The sequence below is a fragment of the Humulus lupulus genome, chromosome 6 (assembly GCF_963169125.1).
Source record: "Humulus lupulus chromosome 6, drHumLupu1.1, whole genome shotgun sequence".
Taxonomy (NCBI): Eukaryota; Viridiplantae; Streptophyta; class Magnoliopsida; order Rosales; family Cannabaceae; genus Humulus; species Humulus lupulus.
Genome location: NC_084798.1, coordinates 145,409,732 through 145,431,302, shown reverse-complemented (window position 1 = coordinate 145,431,302; position 21,571 = coordinate 145,409,732). Strand labels below are relative to the sequence as shown.

Below are 21,571 nucleotides of genomic sequence, written 5' to 3'. Positions count from 1 at the left end.
CCGAGTTTTTCGGAAACGGATACGAACGGAATAATAAAGAGATAAGAACTGTAGAAGTGCAGAAATGTAAATAAACAAACAGTGTTTTTACGTGGTTCAGGCGTTAACAAGCCCTAGTCCACAAGTCGGTGTTATTATACTTGTAGAGAATTACAGTTAAACAGCTGGTGTACAATAACCTCACAACCTCACAGTGTTTCTCTCGGGTTCTCTTGGAGAAGATGAAGCTAGAGAGATTTTAGAAGAGTTCTTGCTATGTGATTTGTTGGCCGTCCCCCCTATCGTAAAATGAGGGGGTCTTTATAGCTAGGGTTTTTTATTAGGGTTTTACTCTGTCCCATTAGTCTTAATTACACCAGCCACAAATAGGGGATACAATTACTGTCGTAGCATGGCTACAAGACTCTACGCAGGTATAATTACATGAAAGTATGGGAAATAGAAAAAGGCAGCCGTCACTTCCAGGCAGTCAGCGGAACAGTAGGCGAAAAGGTACCCTTAGGCGTGCTGGGATGTGTGCGGCCTTGACCTGTCGGGCGTGTCAGGCGGGATCCTGTGTCAGGTGGATATCGTTCCAAATATGCCTCCTCCATGACTCGACCGCTTGGTCTTGTTCCGTGCGTGGCACGGAACTGTTTCCGCGAAGGCAACCTGAAGAGCTTCTCCTGGAAGGAGCTTCCCCGAAGGATATCCCTTCGGGAGTCCGGGAGAGTTGACGAGCTTCCGTGTCGCGTTTGCTTGAAAGAGTAAGCCGGACACTAAACGGGAGAGGCGAAGCCTTTCTGTCCATCCGCGAGCTCTGGTCACTTTCCATGAAAGACTTTGATAATTCTGCTTCCCCGAGGATATCCATCTAAACGCTATTCGAAAATCTGGATAACAAAACCCTTTAACAACCTATAAACATTACAAACAACCCCAATCACACAATCACACCCAAAATCCCATCTTGAGTTTCAAATTCCTAAAACTTAAACCATGGCTTCCAAGACTTAAACATGAGCTTGAAAACTATGCCTTGCTTCTAAAATCATAGACCACATCAGAAACCAGAATATAAACATGTTCAAACTCTTACCTCAATCAAGAATCTGGCTTGAACCCTTCTCAATTCCAGCCTCCAACCTCTTTCCTCTTGATTGTCCTAACTGAATTTCAATAAAAACCAGCCATCCTATCTTTAAATTCCACACTCAACCTTTGAGAAATCAACCTTGAACTCAAGCAATAACAGAACATAAATCTTACCTCTGAGTAGTCCTAGCTTAAATCTGGTTTTGGTTGCCTCAAATCCCTTTGAATCTCCTCCTAGGTCTCAAAACTTCAGCCCCTTCTTCTTTTTCCCCTTTCCTTCTGATTTTCCTCCAATTTCCAGTAAAACTAAGTTGCCGAAATAAGAGTAACCTGAACCATCCTTCCCTTCAGCTCAAGCTTATCTATCCCCAGCCAATTGACCATCCTACCCTTCCTTAAATTTCCCTTTCTAGCTAAACCTCAAGGGCCTTTTTGTCATTCCTACTTTCTTACAATTCTACCACTTCTTTCAACCAAACTTGTTACTCTCAACAGTTACTAACGGTTACACAAGTTACCAAATTGCCAATTACCATTAACTCACAAGAACCCAATTACAAAATCCCCAAAATACCCCTAGGCTCCTCCCGAGCTGGGTATTTAGTCCCGTTGTGACTTTTAAACTAACTAGCTCCTTAGGACCGTCTCGACACGTGCATCACACTGATATTACCACACTCACGTGGTACAATTCACACAACACAATTATCACATTTATGCCCTCAACGGGCTAAATTTACCAATTTACCCCTATCATGCATACGGGGCCCACATGCATATTTATACCACCTAAACATGCATTCTAATCACATATTCATTTAAATTCATATATTATCATATTATTTCACTTATTGCCCTCCAGGCACGTGAATCAAGGTCCTAAACCCTATTAGCAACTTGGGGCGTTACAAGATGTTTAGATCACCTGGTTTCCTCCGTTGTCTAGTCTCAGAATGAGATTCTTTGGCATGGTGGCCCTCACGATTTTGTCCATTCAGCAGTTTTTTCCCTCGCCTTTAATATTTCTTCACGTTTGAAGTTGGAACAAATGCTTCTCCAGACGAAGAGCAGTCACCACCATCGTCAGCCTTTCTGGGCATCTTCGGAGATTGGCAGTTAGCGTAGGTTTTGAACCTCATTTTTGTGTTCAATAAAGGGGCAAATTTCTGGGTGAAGTTGAGAGAGAGAGAGAGAGAGAGACAGAAATGATGGTAAAATGTATGGGTTCTGAAATGGTAATGAAATGAAGAGAGGCATTGCTTGGACACAAAGAAGGTGAATAGTTCGAGTACCTTCACCTACACCTAGTGTCATGATGCATACTATATGCTGATGTCCAATCCGCTCTCTGTTGAGAGAGTAATGGAAGCAATGTATTTGAATCCCTCAACTTCTGCATGCCTCAATTATTTGGGTATATTTGATTCTGATTTTTTTTTTATCTTTACAATTATATACTTATAATATAAAATAATTACAAAAATCACCTACAAAAATTTATTTACAAAAATACTTTGCCATGTCATCAAAAAATACCAGATGCTAAAAGTAATATACCTGAATTTGAAACTTTCCTGAAATCTCAGTTTTCTCATTTTTCTGGGTTTAAAAAAGTAACCTTTTGGTTACTTAAAATGTTAATAAGTTACCAATTAGTTTCTTTTTTTCATGAAAATTTTTATTTTTATAGCATATTATTCTATATAAATTTTGGTTACCTCAAATATTTTTTTTTTTTGAAACTTTTTTATCTTAAGACACTAATTAGTCATTTTGAAGTTATATTATGGTATCTTATTACTTAAGATACTTTTACGTTTTCGATTAGTCATTTTTTAGAAACTAATGAGTTACAATAAAATATAACTTATTATTAAAAGTTATTTTTAGTATACTATACATTAATTTTTTTTTATATTCTATTTAAAAGTACCAAACAATATCCTAAAAAATCTATTTTAAAAAATTTACTTGGAATATTTTTAAATAAATTAAAGTTGTTTATAATACAATATAGTATCTTTTAAATGTAAAATAAGAATACAAATTTTAGTATATTAAATTTTGATCAAATTTAAAATATAGTTACTTTTTAGTCAATACAATATAAAAAATAAACTAAAAGGTTGTTTTTTATCATGGTCATCTTCTCTGGTGACGGCCAAAAAACATATGCTTCCCACATATCAAAATGATCACCTTGAAGAGTAGGTCGTGATGGTACCACTTTTGAGCCCAACCACTAGCGGTGTGGTTGGAATTTTATTTTTAAGTTTTGGAGAAGAGTGGTAAAAGAGAAATGTATAGATTTGAAGAAAGAGAAAAAAATAATAATAAAAAAACTTGTTTTAAGGTATAGATTATGGTTTATGTGTAATTCATTATTTATATGTGATTTTTGTAAATAAAATAAACGGACCTGGGTTTGCTATGGGGTATGGGCCGAATATGATAGTGAAAAAATGTCATTTTGCAAACCATTTCTTTTAAATTATCACCTTACACGACATTTTTTGGAAAAAAAGATTGTTGTACAAAATTTGTTTAACTTTTTTGTAAATTTAATTCACCCTTTCAAATTTTTGTTGAAATAAATCATAGTATAAGAAAACCAAAATATTGTATAATTCTTCTCATTTTAAATTTAAATTTTGTTGAAAACAAATTTGTTTGGTTAATTTTAAAGAAAATGAAGGGCGAAGTATTTTCTTTGACAGACTTCAACTATTCAGTTCATTAAAAAAAAAAATCATTTTAGTTAAATAAAAATAAATAAACTATAATTTTATTGTCATTTTATTTAATGATATTTGTTTTGAATACTATATGTATTGAATAATTGGAACAAATTATGTAATTAACTATTTCCACAAATTCCAATGATACATATTCTCATGATAATTCCATGTTTACCTCAATTTATAAAGTAACGAGAGGGTTTTATTATATTTAATATTCTTTGAGTAGTGATGGAATTTAACTATGCACAATAATGAGAATGGCGAAAACCAAATAACTTATTGCCGAAAACTGTATAACCATAGAAAAGCCAACATGTACTTTATAACCAAATAACCTATTGACGAAAATTGTATAACCAAATAACTTAAGTTTTATTAGGACAATTTATAACTTAAGTATTAATTAGTTAGTTAGGTGAAAAGAGGGTACAATGCGTCAATCTCACCCTAATCATTTTATGATTTAGGGTTAGCCTTATAAAGCTTGATGAGGCCACATTCATAAATATCAATAGTTGAATACATAATACGATGTCGTAATCATGTTACTAAAAGTGCCTTACTATATAAAAACTTAAATCATATTTGTATAGAGTCTTTGCTAAATCAAAGAAGAATATGAACATAAAAGCATAAGCACTAATCTATACGGATGTTATTCATCCCCCAAGGATAGGGTCCCCTGTGGATTGAAGCCCCTAATAGGGGCGAGGTAACAAGGTTGGGGGACATGACTGTTGGTATTAAAAGAGCAAATCAGAGATACGCATCGAGCGATGAGCCCTTTTTTCTAATTATTAATATCATCCAAGATCATACATATATATATATATTAAATCATATACAATCAAATTAGAGATTACATCTTGTAGCCTATCAAGTGTCCTCGAATCTTTTTGTATAAAATCAATAATCTTCCTATCCAAGTTCTGAAGACTCATACCTTGATCTTCCAGACCAATCCTCAAACACACAAGGACGTGTGTGGGCACGTAGGATTCAAAATGTTGATTTATGACTCTCTAATGTACGTAACACATGAGATCTAGAGAGGTTTGATAGAGAGAAGATGAATTGAATAGTTTTCAGGTTTAGGAAAATTATCGCTTCTGTCTCAGACAGAGAGTTTGTGTGTTAAAACAATAACCTTTTTTTAAGGTTTACAAAGATAATTAACTTATTTAATTAATATTTATTTTATTTAAATAAAACTGATCAGTTATAAACTTATTTAATTTAAATCATATTTAAAAAAGAATAACTAAATATAAATAATTAAATAAAACAAATTATTTGAAATTCATAATTCAAAATCCCATTGAAAGGAAATTTCCATGGGTGCCACCACTCACTATGCAATATAGTGAGTGTCGTGAGTCTTCCCTAATTTTCTCATTTCTTTATTTAATTAATTTTTAAGACTATATATTTATCCCAAAACAAATATCAATTAATTCAAAATTAACTTTATCTTAAGACATTAGTTTTAAAAATATAAATAAATATCTTATTCTAAATAAGATAATTATTAATCTCTTTTTACATATTAATCCAAACAAGATTAATATTTATTTTAACCTATAGTTTTTCTAAATAAAAAATAAATAGTTAAATAATTGATTAATTCATAATTGATGAATTGCCCATAACTATCACATAATTATTTCATTGTGCTAGAAAATTAATTCATTTGAAATTAAGTCCTCTCTACAAATCTTTCTTTTGACATTCTTACCCTTGACAGTGTAGGACAGAGGTGATCTGGGGACCATGGACCTATAATACGAAGCTCCAATAAACTATATTATTAATCAAACTCTTTAATCCAATAATCTTATTTATTAATTCCATGATTACTCCACCATAAATATTGAATTGCACTATAAGAATATGTAGAATTATATTTACAAAGTTTTCTCTTGTAGTCCATTGATATAGTTTTGTCCTCTATTTATTGGTTCGTTAATTAGAGCTGGTCAAGATTACCGTTTTACCCTTCTAATTACATCTTGATCCTTAAGTACCATTAATTCACTAGTGAATAATTAATATATAATCAGATTATAGATTTGAGCTAAATAACTATCCAGTTCAAAAATTAACCCTTAAGAGAACCAATATTCGATCTGTTAGGAAATTATGGATTCCATTATTGTAATTCATGTTCCCATCCATTCATGACATTGAATCTCCAAAACAAAAGTCATTAGCCTCATTATACTAAGAAGCATTAACGAGTGAATCAAAATTCAATTTATTTGTTTGAATATAATTTAATAAATTTTAAAAGTAATCAGTACAAAATATAAGATTAATATGCCTCGATTTGTTTGTCGATTTTCAATTTTAGTGGTGAGAAGACTCGATTGGTGTCGATCAACGGTGCTCACACTCGAAGGTAGGAGTTATGGAATCCTTAGTTGAAGTTGGGATATTCCGGACCTAATCAATCGTCAATTTTTTTAGTAATATGAAAATATGTCATTACGCAATTAACGTCCAAATTAACAGTATTATGCTATCAAGAAGGAGTATGGTTTTAAAAAATATATTATTAAAAAATATAATAAGTCATTATTAATGCTAAATACTCACATCTGCTTAATCATATTGTCAAATATATCACTAAATAGAATTAATACTAAATATTAAACCATCTAATTAATATTATGCTCAAATAAATTGGTAAAAATTATTAATGGTAAACATTCTACCATATATTTTTATTTATGAAAAATCTAATTAATGTAATTATGAAATACATTACCAAAATAACACTAAACATTCCACCATCTATGATCTTTTTTGGTTAAATAAACATCTAATTAATCTTAGTGTCACATATTTTGACATATGCGAAACAAAAATGAAAGTCAGAACAAAATAGAGGGCACAAAACTAAAGAAATAGGGATTTTGGCAAACAAAACAATAATCTGAAGTGCATACGCCCATAAAGCCGCAAAAAAATATCAACCATCACCAATGTACAACGAATTAATAGTACACGTTCAATCACGTACTTAATCACACAATTAATTTAATAGATAATATATATTTATGTCTTTCTGTTATTGTGAAATGGTTAGGCGATATATATATTCTCATAACTAATTAGTGGTTATTTACTCATCTTAACATTATAAAAATGAAACAAAACTTCAATTTCTCAACGTGAAAGTTTTTTTAAATTCGTAAAAAATATTAGAGATTTATAGCAGTTTTTGTTATGGACTACTCTTGTAATGTTCCACAACGATTCATTAATAATTACTTAGCATCATCAAAAAACTTACGTGCCCAATATGCAAAACATGCTAAATTCACAATCTTTTTCCTAAACATATTTTGTCAAGTAAATTCATAAATTAATTTTGATGTATTAAGTATTAAGCCTTTTAACATCAAATGGTATTGCAATGATAAATTTGGAAAGGATATTTTTACTAAAAAGGTGGTACAATATATATATTCCCATGCTTCATAATAATTTAATAGGTCACTTTAATAGAATATATACTCTTACTAAAAATGACCATATTCAAAATGATAAACTCCACTGACATACGACTTATTGTACTAAGCCTTTTTACAGAGAACCACAAAAGATGATGCCCATAGTAGTAGGCAGAACCCAACTACTTAAACCACCTACATAATATGTATAAGTAATAGGTTAGTCAAACAACTCATGCATTGAGTTCAAGGTCCACGATCTTCTCCAACTCCTGGAAACACAAACACATAGTGTCTATTGCATCCTAGATTGTATTCCCAGTGGACCATTTTATTCCTTTTTGATCAATTTTCATTCGAGCCACCTTCGCCTTCTCCATAGCTTCGTCGAACTTGCGTATCTGCTCTACAATAAAAGTAGGAACATCCATTGGTTCTACTTTTTCTAATTTGGTATCCACAGGTTTCTCAAAAGGTGCATAAGAGCTGATGGTGGTCAACTTCATACCAAGTGCCACTTCGGTCACTTTAACCGTGAGTTTTTCAGGCGAAGAGAGTACATAATCCATGATGGTAGTATCCCAGCTTTCTGTGACAGGTTTAGCACGGTTCGAGTCACACTAGATGCCTAACTCTCCATTCTCATTATTTGACTCCTTTGGGGAAGCCATCAGGTTCTAGTGAGAAGATGTTTCCTTAGGTCTATGAACTGTAATGAGTGAGAGACCCAAAACGATTTTCTTTTATGCTTGCACTGAGTATATTTTGAAAACTCTACTTATATAATGGACAAAGTTTCACTAATTAATGGCCACGTAATGACCTGCCAAGCCACTGCAACTAAGACAAAGTTGATTATGTGTCATTTCTCCTATTTGTAGGGTTCAACACTATTCTCAAAATTAAATGGATTTACTCCATATGTTAGGTTAACAAAAGATTTCCATTAAGATTCTCGTCAGGGTACCTACATAGGTCCCACTTTAGGCGTACTCAACCTCCTATCTGAGTAAACATTTCCCCACCCAAAAAATTAACCTATATGAAGACTTCACCACTACTCATTCTTCTTTAAACACTTTAATCTAACCATATACCTTCCTTGTTGCAGGTATCCTATATGGTGTCTGATTCCTCAATTGAATCCTGCAATATGGATGTTTTCCCCGACCCCCCACGTCAGACAGACCCTCTCGAGTGGGAAGAGTTCACACACCACATAATGAGAACCCTCCCCCTGACCCAGTAAAGTACATCAACGATCTGAAGGAGAAGTTAGAGGCCAAAGAGAATAATATTTTCTACATAAATTATGAGAATCGTTTGTTGGAGGAACGAAACCTTACTCTGAAAGAGAGGATTTTGCAACTGCGGGTAAAGGTTGAAGATAGTACCAAGAAGCTAGAAGTTTTGAGGTCTGGTGCGTTAATGGATGATTATGAAATAATGTACCAAGCAGTGGAAAATCTTAAGAGAGAAGAAATGAAAAGATACCAAGAATATCTTGAAGAGAAACTGAAGACTACAGCATCGACCAACATGATAAACATCAAAATTCTTAGGAACAGATGAATGTAGGAAAGGTGTTATATGTGGTTTTATTCCTTTAAATTTTATTATCATATAAATGCCATATAAATTAATGAAGTTTGGTTTGTATCTTAAACTTTATGAACGTTTGTTTGTTCCTGTATTTTATGTCATTAAGTCAACCAATAAGTACATTATATAGTGGAATGAAATTTAAAGTTAATTAAATTATTTTTTTCAACTTAACTATCACTCTATATTTGGAGAGAAATCTTTATTTCATTATAATGCCTTGTGGAAGAGGGATAATAGGTAGGGTGTGCTCTTTTATAGGATCACTGTAACTAGGATAGGGTATTGAAGGTGATGGCAAAGGATATGCCAAATCTACCTTTGTCAAGTTGACGTTAATTGTTAATAAATGAGTATAAGTTACTTTTGTAGCACGATTAGGCAACATCAATGTCCACATACTAGTCAACACTTACTCACTTACAGTCAGCGTACAATATGCTTTAGGTTGGAGTTAATGGTACCTTTTGTTTTTTGTAATAAATTTATACTACACCTGTCCGACTCTAGGGGATATCATATTAATATAACCTTCATTGAATAACAAGGTGGAGACAAGAGAAAGGCTATTTAAATAGGATCGCAAAGCTCCAAAATATCAAATGTCAACCATGTCGCTATTCCATCTTAGCAGCATAACAATATGTGGATACATGCATTAATAAGTGGATAGCTCATGACATCTTAATTGAAAAGTTGTCTCATCAATGAAAGGTACAAATACTTAAGTTTCACCTATTCTACTCTAAGTGATTATCACCAAACCATTTTGGATGTTCAGAAGAACTAGTGCCAATGTTATTGTACCATTCCTCTTCTGTCGTATTGTTGCCATCAGCATATGTTTTTTGGGAATGGATGTGCTCAATCCATGGTTGTTGTTCTGTTTATGTGAAATTAAAGGAAGGGTGATAATCTTTTTGGCTTGTTTGGTTGGGTGTAACAAATTTGCAAGTTGCCTGACTGTGCCCTAATTGGTTGCAATTACGACACTGATTTTCCCTGAATCGTGAGTTTTGATGCTCCTTATCTTTAGATTTCGATTTATTTGGCTCTCAGCCCTTCGTTCTTACAACTATTGGATCTCGGATTGTCCTGTATCCATGTTGTAATTGTGTAGGCAGTACACTTGACATTGCCATCTCATTATTGTGGTCCACGGACATTATTTTAAATTTGTCTTCCATACGTGACATTTCATTCATTGCGTCCTCATATGTGTCATTCTGCTTTGTAGCAGAGTACCCACATTGCATTGAATTGTGATGTCAGGGTTCCCCACCTATTACTCACAAAGACATCACCTGGCACCCTTGAGTGGGGGAAAGTGTTTAAGTTAATAATGTTCTTTGCGTCTTTCTTCCACCGCTCTTTAAATAAGGTTTCTGGAATGCATGGGGGGTTCAAGTGCTTCAACACTGCAAAAATATGTCGACATGGAATTCCAACAGACTCAAACAACATGCATGTACAGTTGATAGGGCCATCGTGGTTGTGGTTACGGACCCTGCTCCGTACAAGTCCTTTGGGAAAATGTGTTAGGGAGTACAACTTGTACTCAAACGCAACCTCAATTGAGTTGATCGAGTATGCAAGAGCACTCGTGATTTGTGTTGCAACCTTCTCATAAATGTTCCTAGTGAGAACTATGGATGCTTTTTGGTAGTATTGGTGGAGGACATTCGATGGAAAAATCAGGGAGGTGTGGTTGCTAATGAAGTCATCCTCCCTCTCTGTGTAACAGATCCCCTGTGTTGCTTTGTCCACTTGGCTCACCAGATCCTTAAGTTTCAGTTTACTAGTATGGAAATAGGACAAGTAAAAATTAATGGACTCCGACCTTTGAGTAGTTCTAAAACCACCAAAAAAGCTCCCCCTTAGAAAGCACTCTGCCCAGCTCTTTCTATTGTTGTATGTTTGGGAAACCCAGCGCTTATCTTCAAAGTTAAAATCAGAAATCATGGAGGTCCATATTGCTTTGAACTCTTCTTCGGTACAATATTGATAAAGGAGCTCATTAAATTTTTTCTTAAAAGAAGGATAGGGCGCATTAACGTAGACATTATTTTGAAGATGCCATGCACACAAGCGGTGGACGGCATAAGGCATCACACTCTGTATTGCATTTTCCATAGCAAGATCTTTGTCAGTGACAACAACTTTTGGTGGTTTGTTATTCATGCACTCTAGGAATTCTTGTAATTCCCAAATGTATGTCTTTTCTTTCTCATCATAAAGTAATGTCACGGCAAAACATATAGTTCTGAAATGGTGATTCATCCCAATAAAGATCAGTAGAGGTTTTTTGTATGCATTCTTCTTGTATGTTGTGTCGAACGCCATTATGTCCCCAAAAACAAGCGTAATCACGGCGTGAGTTGCCATTAGCCCAGAACAAATCAGCCAACCTATTCTCAACATCGATTGTGTGTGTCTCATAAAAATGGGGATCGCGAAGACCTAGACATTCCAAGTACCCTAATGCTCCTACAGGGTCTGTTTCTCCTTCGTCTTGCTCCACTTTTTGGCGACCAATCCAATTATAAAGATCTTTTTTTATGAATGGAATATAGTTATGCCCTCCTCTTTCTTGTGCTAGATGATTGAATATGTGGCATGTGCATATACCAGAGCGCCTCATTGACATCACCTGGGCACCCATGGATTGTGGTACTTCTCGATTAGACTTCAGAAATTGCAACTTCATCTTTGTAGCTAGCTCATGATTGTGGACTGGATTGAAGTCTTTTGCCACCCAACTATTGTCTGACATGTCCAAATTGACACGTAAAAGTGCTAGGCAACCTGTTCTTGTGATATGTCTAGGTTTTTTCTTACGGTTGAGTAGGGTAGTCCACTTTTCATGCCTAAAACATTGGTTTGAGAAAACCCATTTCCTTTGCCATTGTACATTGTCGGTGTCTCGTCGTACATCTTCCTTGCGCACACTAAACTCTATCCATTTGGAGTATGTATGGTAAAGTTGTTCCCATTTTTCAAGAGTTGGGAGGTGTTTATTTACAACATCTTCTTTTACCAACTCTCGTGGGTGCTTGTTGAAGATTTCAAGTTCGGCAAGTGTTGAAGACATATCATTGTCCATGGCTTCAGAGTCCTTTGTCTTGGCCTAAAGCAAATGAGAAAAAGATAAAATTTAGTAATTAACTTGGAGTGTTAGCTAAAAGGTGTTATAATAAAAATATTATCAAGTGTGACTACCATAAATTGTGGTGAGTAAGTTCAATCACGAACCATTTAATTATATGATTAGTGTTCTACTTCATTATAGCGTACTTGGTTCTTAAAAAAAATGTGGCCTGTCTATTCAATGAACACTCTATATATATAAAGTGAGTATGATTGACTTTAAATAGGCATGGGGGAGTTCATCCAAATAACCATATATTAGTTCTTTGTTATTTCTTTGTTGACAAAAGGATTGAATGTAATAATAACACCACTTGGAGGAACACATTTAAATAGCATAATATTAATGGAACCAATTGAAGACATCAACTGCAGTACATATACATACCAGAGGGTGATAAATCACAAACACAAACTATTAGGGAATAAGACTACAAAAGACCATTAAAGGTACTTCCATTACCCTATAACATTGTTTAAGGTAAACTAAGTACCTGGAGGTCAAACCTAGTCAATCTAAAACACAAACAAAAAAAATGGATACATATAAGGGAATCGGATGTTAAATACCAAAGAAGGTGGTTTATTCTAATATTGGTAAATATTTATAAATATCAATCAAGGTCAATGATGTTTGTGGTCTTTGGTGAGTCCATGGCTTCAACACACAACTCACTGGTCATATTCTCTTGTCGTTTCACCATTGACCCAATGTGATCAATAATCTGCCTTTGTTGAAAGAGGAATGACTTAATGTCCATTACAGTCATCCTTAAAGAGTTTCCTTTCTTAACAACCACATTTTTTAAAGTCGTTAGCGTCTCTATCTTCAAGTCCTTCTTCATACAATTTTGGCACTTCCCCCTGAACCCAGTTTTTTTTTCCTTTGTCAGTTGGCGAAGATGTGTCACTCATAGTGACTGAGGTCGGTGTCGTGTGGTTTGAAGCCATTTTAGTGGTTTCATTGGATGAAGGTTGAGTGGAAGTGGAGTCCACGTGAAAGTGAATAGGAAATAGTTTGGTGGGTGATTCCATTTCTGTTTTCACCTTCACCTCCTCAAGGAAGATATTCATGCATAACTTAGAGGAGGACATGGTGGGGAAACCACTATATGTGAAGGCTGAAATGGGAAAAGGGTGGTAAGGATTGAGGGATGTAGACACTACGAGAGCATGATATATATACTATGGGTTCATGGGATGGTGGTGTGTGCCAAGAAAATGTGTGGGGAGACTAGGTACCGTGATCTGAAAGAATAATATTAATCTTGATGCTAAAGTGAAGGTTAGTGAATGATACTAGGAACATGTAGTTTAACATATTTTATAAACCTCACTAGACAAACAAATCAAAGCTTTATCATTTTTTGGGAGTATACCTTTCAAAACATATGGGGATGATGATGCAAGAAAATCATGTCTACAGTAGGAGAATCACTGACCTATATCTCAATGTGGCCCATCTACTGAGAGTGGAAGGTGCAGGCAAAGATAGTCTGTGTGTACTCAAATAATTCCCACCATTCTCCTCCAAATCATAGATATCGGGTGCTTGCTAAAAATGATGTTGGCAATACAATCAGATTTTTCCATATGAAAGAGGTGACCATTTCATGAGTTGACCCAATGTATGGTTAATTGTTTTTGTAAAAGCAAACTTGGTTGGAAGAAGGAATTTTTTTAAAAATATATATATATATATTTAAATACGTAAAAACGATAATAGTGTTCTAAGTTACTGTAGCTCAATGAAATATTGTAAAACTTACATTTCCTTAATGTGATATAGCAATAGCAATGATTCTTACACACTAGATTAGTAACAGGGCATGAGTCTTCGAGAAGTGAGAGCTTTTTGGTTTCAAATGAGGTTGAAAGGCGACCTATATATAAGTATTCTTGTTGCATTTAATGTGATGGTTAAGGTTGGTGTGGCAAGTCATGTTACATTTATGAACTTGATAAGAATTTATATACTAGGATGGGGTGGGGGATTGGATGTATCCATGGTTAAACTATTTCAATTTAGATAATTATATCATTTGTTCATTTATTGAATGATAACTGTAAATGTAGGTGCATATGTGTTCAGAAGTTTTTAAATTTTACCTTGTTAAGGGATAAATGGCGGGCTATCCAAATAATTCAAGGGGGAGAAGAGGGTATCTCTGGCTTTATGAGGTCATAACAAATTACAAAAGTGAGGGCAGCAGTGTAATAGGGCACATGCATGACTAGTGCTATGCCATTTGACATATATGAATATTTTTTTTAAATATAAATTTTTTAAGTAATTGACAAACAATAAACCAGAGACTTGCTGCATACATGGTTTTGCATAATTTAGAATGGAGACATTACATGAGGACTGGTTACATAACGGAAGTCTTCAGATTTAACCATGCGCAATGGTTTCAAAGGTGATAGACAACCCCAAAAGAAAGAGTTTCTTGACTTCTGACTTTGGACATGGAGGGTGTACAAGTTGATATATGCATTTTGCAACTCGTCCATGTCTTTGGTCCACTCCATATGAATCAATGTTGTCTTCTTCTGCAACTCTTCGTAAGCCATTTTCATGGAAGCCAGCTGTGAGGTAAGAAAGGATATGTCAAAGGTTGAAGAATTGTACATGGTCTCTAATGCACTCTGATCAGTAGCCAACCTCAATTTCTCCTCTATGAGATAGTTGATATACTCCATTTGCTCCAACTGTAGTTCAGCAAAGTGTGGGCAGTCAAACACGTGCTTCTTTCCAGAGGGTGTGTACTCCATCATAGATAGAAAAGAAATACATGAGCAAAGATAGTGGTTTATTATGTCATAGGGGTGAGGAGAACCATGAAATTTATGTATATATTTATATAAATGACAAATGAGTTCATCAAGTAAAACTGGAAAAGTGGTAACTTGTGCAAAGACGTAGTTGGTATTCAAATATTATTAATGGCAGATATAGTACACATTTTATGCTGAAAGATATGTATTAGGTTATTAGAGGAAGATGATAATTTACGTACAACTTACAATTTGTTATTTTCGCAAGCAACTTTTATTACGTGGCATCTCAGGCGGTGAAACATGTAACCCCTTATACAAGGTTGTACGTGATGACTTTCCTTTGCCTATTTACATATTAACATGAAATTAGAGTAAAATAATCATTATGAATCTTGTTTGTATCCAATGTATGGGCCTGCCTACATGTGTTCTTAGAAAATGGTTTATATAACAAAAACTTTATATTCTAGTGTAATCCCAAGTGGGTGACTATGCTTTTCATCATTTTGTTTTTTAATTTTCAAGTTTGGCGTGTCAAATAAATGGAACAAGTGACAATGACTGGAGTAGGGCCCACGACATGGTCTCCACATGTTTGTCCACGTAATTTACAAAGAGTGATCAAATTATATGGTCCTTGGAATATACACCTTGGTCCACCTCCCCCTCCATAGAAATATAAAATTTATTACCAAAAAAATCATATCTTCATCATCTACTTTGTTTGAAGCATTAGGTTATGGATCCCTTCACCTCACCCATATTGTCCAAAGTAAAGTTTGCTCCCCACCAGGACCAATGCGAGGGGGATTTGCAGAAGTAGGAAGAGATCGCACAATGCAGAATCACAATCCTGCCCTCTCAAACTTTTCGAGTACATTAATAATCTCAAGACGACATTAGAGCAAAAGGAATACGAGATTTTCTCTGTTACTATTAACAAGTGTATGTTGGAGGAACAAAACAAGTCAATGAAAGAGAAGATATTACATTTGGAGGCACAACTCCTAGAGAGGGCACAAATTCTGAAGGAAGAGAAAGAGGAGGGTTCCTACTCATACGAGGAGTGGACCACAAATTACAAAAGGTTGTCTGAAGTTGTCGACAAACTGAAGGCAGAGACTATGAGTCGATACGAAGAGTTCCTAGATGAGAGAGCCAATAACATTGTTATCCATGAGGTCAACATCCATGGAGGAAGCGGAGCATAAACTATGAAGCTCAATGCAGGTTTCTAATAATAGGTTTTAACTAATTAAATTTGTTTTCTTATTGGCATTAGTAAGTTTCGGTTGCAAGAAGACTGTTAAAAAAAAATTAAGTATGGATTACTTTGTATTTAGGTCTATTAATATTTGTAATGTGGATATTAAATATTGTTATGACATGTCACTTATTCTAAATGTTTGAGAACCTTAGCTTTAGTAATCATAATTACATCCTCACATTAGGAAGTTCAATTTCAACAGAAAAAGTCGTACAGTTGCATTACAATTGAAACTTGGATGGGACCCTGATGCAGTTGGTGGGAGGCCACTCCTATTACTATTCATATTGGTATCCTATGAGGGGGTTTGTCCAAGCTAATGGAGGAGTGGGTGAACCTAAGACCATGTATCATAGCATAGGGTTTTACTCAATGTTAGAAGCAAGCCAAATTGAACAAAAAAATCAATACTCATAATGAGTAGGAAGCCAATTTTTTGGGATACACCTCGATTTGATTAATATAAGTGCCCAATTTTTTTCCCTTTTTTAGGGTGGTTGTGTGGACGGGCCTCAGCCAAAAATAGTGAAATAAATTTTCTAAGGGGGATTCCTCGTGCACTTGGTTTGGTTTTTGAAAGGAAATTGTGTTTGGCCAACTTTTGCTTCAATGACTTTCTGATTTACATGATACCTTTTCTAAGGAATCTTCTAAACTAATATATGATAATTCAAATAGGCATGTTATTTACAATATATTTCCAATTATGGAGGGATTGGGTCTTTCTGTATTGGGTTTGGTGTTTCCAAGTGTCCAATAATGTTCTGTGTGAATGTTTTTCTAAATTTATTGAAACATGTTTGGTTTATGGTCACCCTGACTTAGTGATTAATGTTACTTATCAGTTAAACAATTTTACTAGTACTAACCATCTTAGGAAAAAGAGCCCAAAGTTTTATGAAAAGTTTCATTATAATGAAGACTAATATAATCAATTTATGTATACATTGCACCATTCTTTTTCAGTTGGCCTTCCCTATTTAATTTAGAACTACACACCAAAATTATTTTGTGGTACATAGAGTTCCTAAACTTGCCCTTCACCGAGGAAAATCGGCACTTATATTAGAAAAATGTGTTATATTCCAAAATCAATTGAATACATGTTAAAATGGAATATGGATTGAAATGGAAGTAGGGGGTTAATCAAAAAATTTACCCACAGAAGAGGGGGTTAATAAAAAAAGTATCCCACAAAAGTAAGTCCCAATATGCCTTATACAAAAAAATTGTCGGTGTCAATTGCATAATGATTCTTCCCCAACAACTAAATGGTTAATTTCAATTAATTCTTCCTTTTTTTCTTGCCAAGTCGAGACCAATGCTTTGCCCTAGCCTTTTTTGTTGCAAGTAATGGAGGTACAGGCGTGTGTTTTGGAGGAGAACAAGAAGGTTCTTTTAAATGTTGGGAATTGACCAGACTTACTAGAACAAGCTTTGTAATAAGCAGTTGCCTTCTCTTTTGCTTCGGTAGCAAGCTTGTTGGACTCACAAGTAAGAATACCAATTCCAATCTACAGCCTATCAAGATCATCCACTCTCTATAACATCCAAAATAAAAGAATGAAAGACATTCCTAGTTTAGGGGTCCTTCAATTGTACTACAACTTTAGGGCATAAAAATACTAAAAAATAAATTGTCAAACTTACGTATGACTTAGGAGGTACTTCATCATCTATAATCCACTGCATAAACTTCATCACAGAAATATCGCAATCATGGCCATTGTCCTACTGTGGTAGTTGAGGGGAGGGCACTACACTGAAAACTGAGAACGTTTATCGACCAGCACACACATCATCCATGGGAGTTTGAAGGACCTCATCAAACTTCTTCAACGCTGGCAACAATTAAGCATTAAGCATCACATAATGTAAAACATAGTACAACAAGACTTATACTTGATAGCTAGTGGACATTCTTACCGCTTGGGTTACTAATTTGGCCCTATGTTGTGCTCAATGTATACCTTACATTGAGTCCCACACGGTTGCACAAAATCTTAGGCAATCCACAATATCTAGTATCCAATGATTGTATTCAACATCCTTGATAGGTAGCAAGATCTATTCGAAAGGTAACAAGAATCAATTCAGTAAGTGGTTTGCTAATACTATAATGGTGTAAAATAGAAAGGAACCCAAAGAATACCTTCTCCATATTCCTCAGAAGCTCATCAATATCCATGTTGGCTCCAAGAAAGCCAAAGTTCCCCGTCTCCCAAAAATTCCCCCACTATTGCATCTCTGTTTGAAGTTATCATATCATCAGTATCAAAAGTGAAATATAAAATAAATTGACCAAATTTCAAGAAAGCAAAATTTAGTTATATTACAACTTACCAGACCAGGACAATAGGTAGGTAAAATCAAAGTGTCCACAACATCATGTCGTACATCGTCACATGTGTCTCTATGCCGTAATACACACCCAAAAGCATCAATAATCTGTAAGCAAGGATCAACTTTCCAACTTTAGTTGAAATGAACCATATTCATAAAATTAACAATGAATTTCTCATAAGATCCCTAACAAAATATTGTGTTGATAAGAATTTACCTTCATATCCACCTCAGCTTCAGGTCTATGACTTCTAAAATATCAGCGTTCCAACTTTCCTAGTGGGTTATGTAGCAGCTCTTCTCTGAAAATGAAGCATTGGGTTCATGAAGCATCCCGAACATCATAATTAGAAAGAAAGAAAAAAAAAAGAACATAATGGTCGAACAACCAATTGAAGAATTGAAGGATAAGTATAATGTACTTCAAGGACAAACTAAATTCGAACAGAAATAGGCCAAGTTCAAAGTTCGCCTTCGACAGGGATGCTTTGAATTTGAACACTCCCATCTTGTGGCCTTTTCTTTGTTCATATTTAGGAATCATATTCAAGAATGCCTTGTCCATTTTGTACAACTCTTTGTCTCTCCTTAGAATAGCACGATCAATCTTCACATTGTCATCGTCCTCTAATACAAAGGTTTGTGCTGCCACACACAGTTGGTGCAGACGTGATGACATCCTCAGCAACACCTTTACCCTTGCCATTTCTGAATCTATGTTCTCCTTGTTAGCAGGTGGAAGTTTACAAGCATCCTCTTCCATACATTCCACCTTTTGTATCCTTATCTTCTCATTTTTTAACGAGGTTACAACAGGGGACAGAAATGTCTAAATCATTATAAGGTATCGCATCATCATTGTAACACCCTACTACCCTAGAGTCATTACCATGTGATTTTAAAAGGTGTCATTAGCTCGCAAATTGAGGTATTATACTGAAAAGTGTGATTAAATCAAAATAAAGACTCGTTTAATGAAAACTGAGTATAAAGGGTTGGAAATTCATTAAAATTATAAAAGTGTTACATTGGGATCCCAAAATATTGTTTTGAAATATATTTACAATCCAAAAATGTGGGTACAATCTACCTGAGCGACAAAATTGAACGTTCACAACGTGTCCCAAAAAACAACCCCAGTCGTGGTGGCTAGGTAGGCCAAACATGTACACACCACTCCATGCCCTCCAACTCATGCTTGGTCGGTCTTTCCTTTTCCCTTACCTGCACCATAGAGCACCCATGAGCTGAAGCCCAGCAAGAAAACTTCACAGCACAGCATATAATAATTTATTTCAACAAATGCATAATTACTCAGACACAATAGACAATTACAAGCTTTTATCAAAATTCACAGCAGTGGCCTACGCCGATCAGGGTGTGTTACCAGGCACCAAGCTCATGGTCTTCACCGAGCGGGTGAGTACAGCACCCTTAGAGGGTCTCGCCCTAGCGGCCTACATTCAGCATTCTTAATGTCAATCCCGACCTTTGTCATCTCCGGCCTTCGCCGATCAATCATAATCGTGCAAAACATAGCATAACATCTACAAATATTCACACACAACATTAAACACAAATAATCGGGCAATGCCCTGCTCTACAGGCACAAACAGTTTTCTTACCTGTGTCTCGAGCTAACCAAATAGTGCGATCCCGAACACGATCCCCTAAACTCGAGCCTTAGCAGTAAAACCTAGTCGCAACGCAATAATAATAAATATCCATCAAACCCTAAACCAATTAAGAACTTCATAATAATATTCTAGCCTTCGAGACCTTGAATTCTACTAAACTGGGTAGTAGAATCCTTCCCGAGCCTTTAGGTTTGAGTTCCTGAGCTTAAAGGCATGTTTTGGCTATTTTCTTCAATTAGAGTCGCGGCCTAGCCCCCTATGGTCACAGCGCGCTAAAAGTCAAAGAGCCACGAGGCTCTCTTTTAGGGGACGCAGGCCGTGGCACTCCCTACCTCAGTCGTGACACCTGGGTAATTTCAGAGGCCCCCCAGCCTTTACGTACACACGGGTCACAGCGCCTAAAGAATAGGGTCGCAGCTCAAGCCCAAAACCCATAAATCCCCAAGGTTTTTACTTCCTTTTTCCCATAAAAATTTACCAAAATTCATCCTATCCACAGTCCCAAGCCACAAGTGAGTCTAGAACTCTCAGCAACATAGCCTAGGCATAATTTTTAACTCAAGAACCAGCCAACAAGCTTATCACAACTCACAACTAAAACTAAATTCTAAACCTGAGCCAAAGTTTAAACTAATCAAAACATCCTTCAGCAAAACAAGTTATAAACCTTACCTTGATCATAATTCTGACCCTGTGTTGATCCTCAAGTAGTCCTAGCTTTATTCCCAAGTCCCCAAGCTTCAGATCCTCCAATTCTACACCAATTCTCCATGAGTTTCGATAGACCTCTATGCACACCAAGGGGGAGAGAGAGAGAGAGGGAGATAGAGAGAGCTATAGGGTATTCATTTTGTTCTAGCACCTCCTGATAGTTTCCTAAGTCTCTAAGTGGATAAGTCATTCCTAGGTTGAGTCTATCCCTTGGCCAAAAGACCAATATGTCCCTAGGTCCAGAACTTACCCTTTAACGCCCCTAAGGGAAATATCGTCTTTTGCCACCATTTTCCTGCTAAACCTCGAGTAGCCCTATAAGTTCCCGATTAATCCCGACATACCCAATTATTCATCAAATGACTACCTGTTACCCGATAAATCCCGAATACTCACTAAGTTCCCAGATTACCTCTAGGCTCACACCGAGCTGGGTATTAGTCCCCATTGTGACTATTCCGTAAATCCGCTCACTAGGATCACCTCAAAACACACATCTCAAATATATTCCCATAACACTGGGGTCTCACTCATAACACATGCGTAATTACATTTATGCTCTCATCAGGCCAAAATTACAAACATGCCTAAATTTACAGAAATGGGCCCATATGCATATTTAATACACACAAACATGCATATCTAGTCACATTACCACACAATAATTTATATTGCATACTCACACATAATCAATTAATCGCACATATAATTCTAATTAGGCCCTCCAGGCACAGTAATCAAGGCACTCAGCCTTAATAACAAATTCGGGACGTTACAATCATTAAATATCTCAGAAGTGGAAATTGTTGCTTC

General features: G+C 35.5%; 1 protein-coding gene across 1 annotated transcript; it reads right to left on the bottom strand.

Annotated features, from left to right (window-relative positions):
- Positions 1-10,093: 10,093 nt before the first annotated feature.
- LOC133785524 (protein FAR1-RELATED SEQUENCE 5-like) lies at positions 10,094-11,053 on the bottom strand. Its single transcript, XM_062224752.1, has one exon. The coding sequence runs from the start codon at positions 11,051-11,053 to the stop codon at positions 10,094-10,096; it is 960 nt and encodes a 319-aa protein (XP_062080736.1).
- Positions 11,054-21,571: the final 10,518 nt, after the last annotated feature.

Bases quoted from the DNA above. Each gene is read 5' to 3' on its own strand.
- LOC133785524 (XM_062224752.1), bottom strand. From the start codon at position 11,053: ATGAATAACAAACCACCAAAAGTTGTTGTCACTGACAAAGATCTTGCT.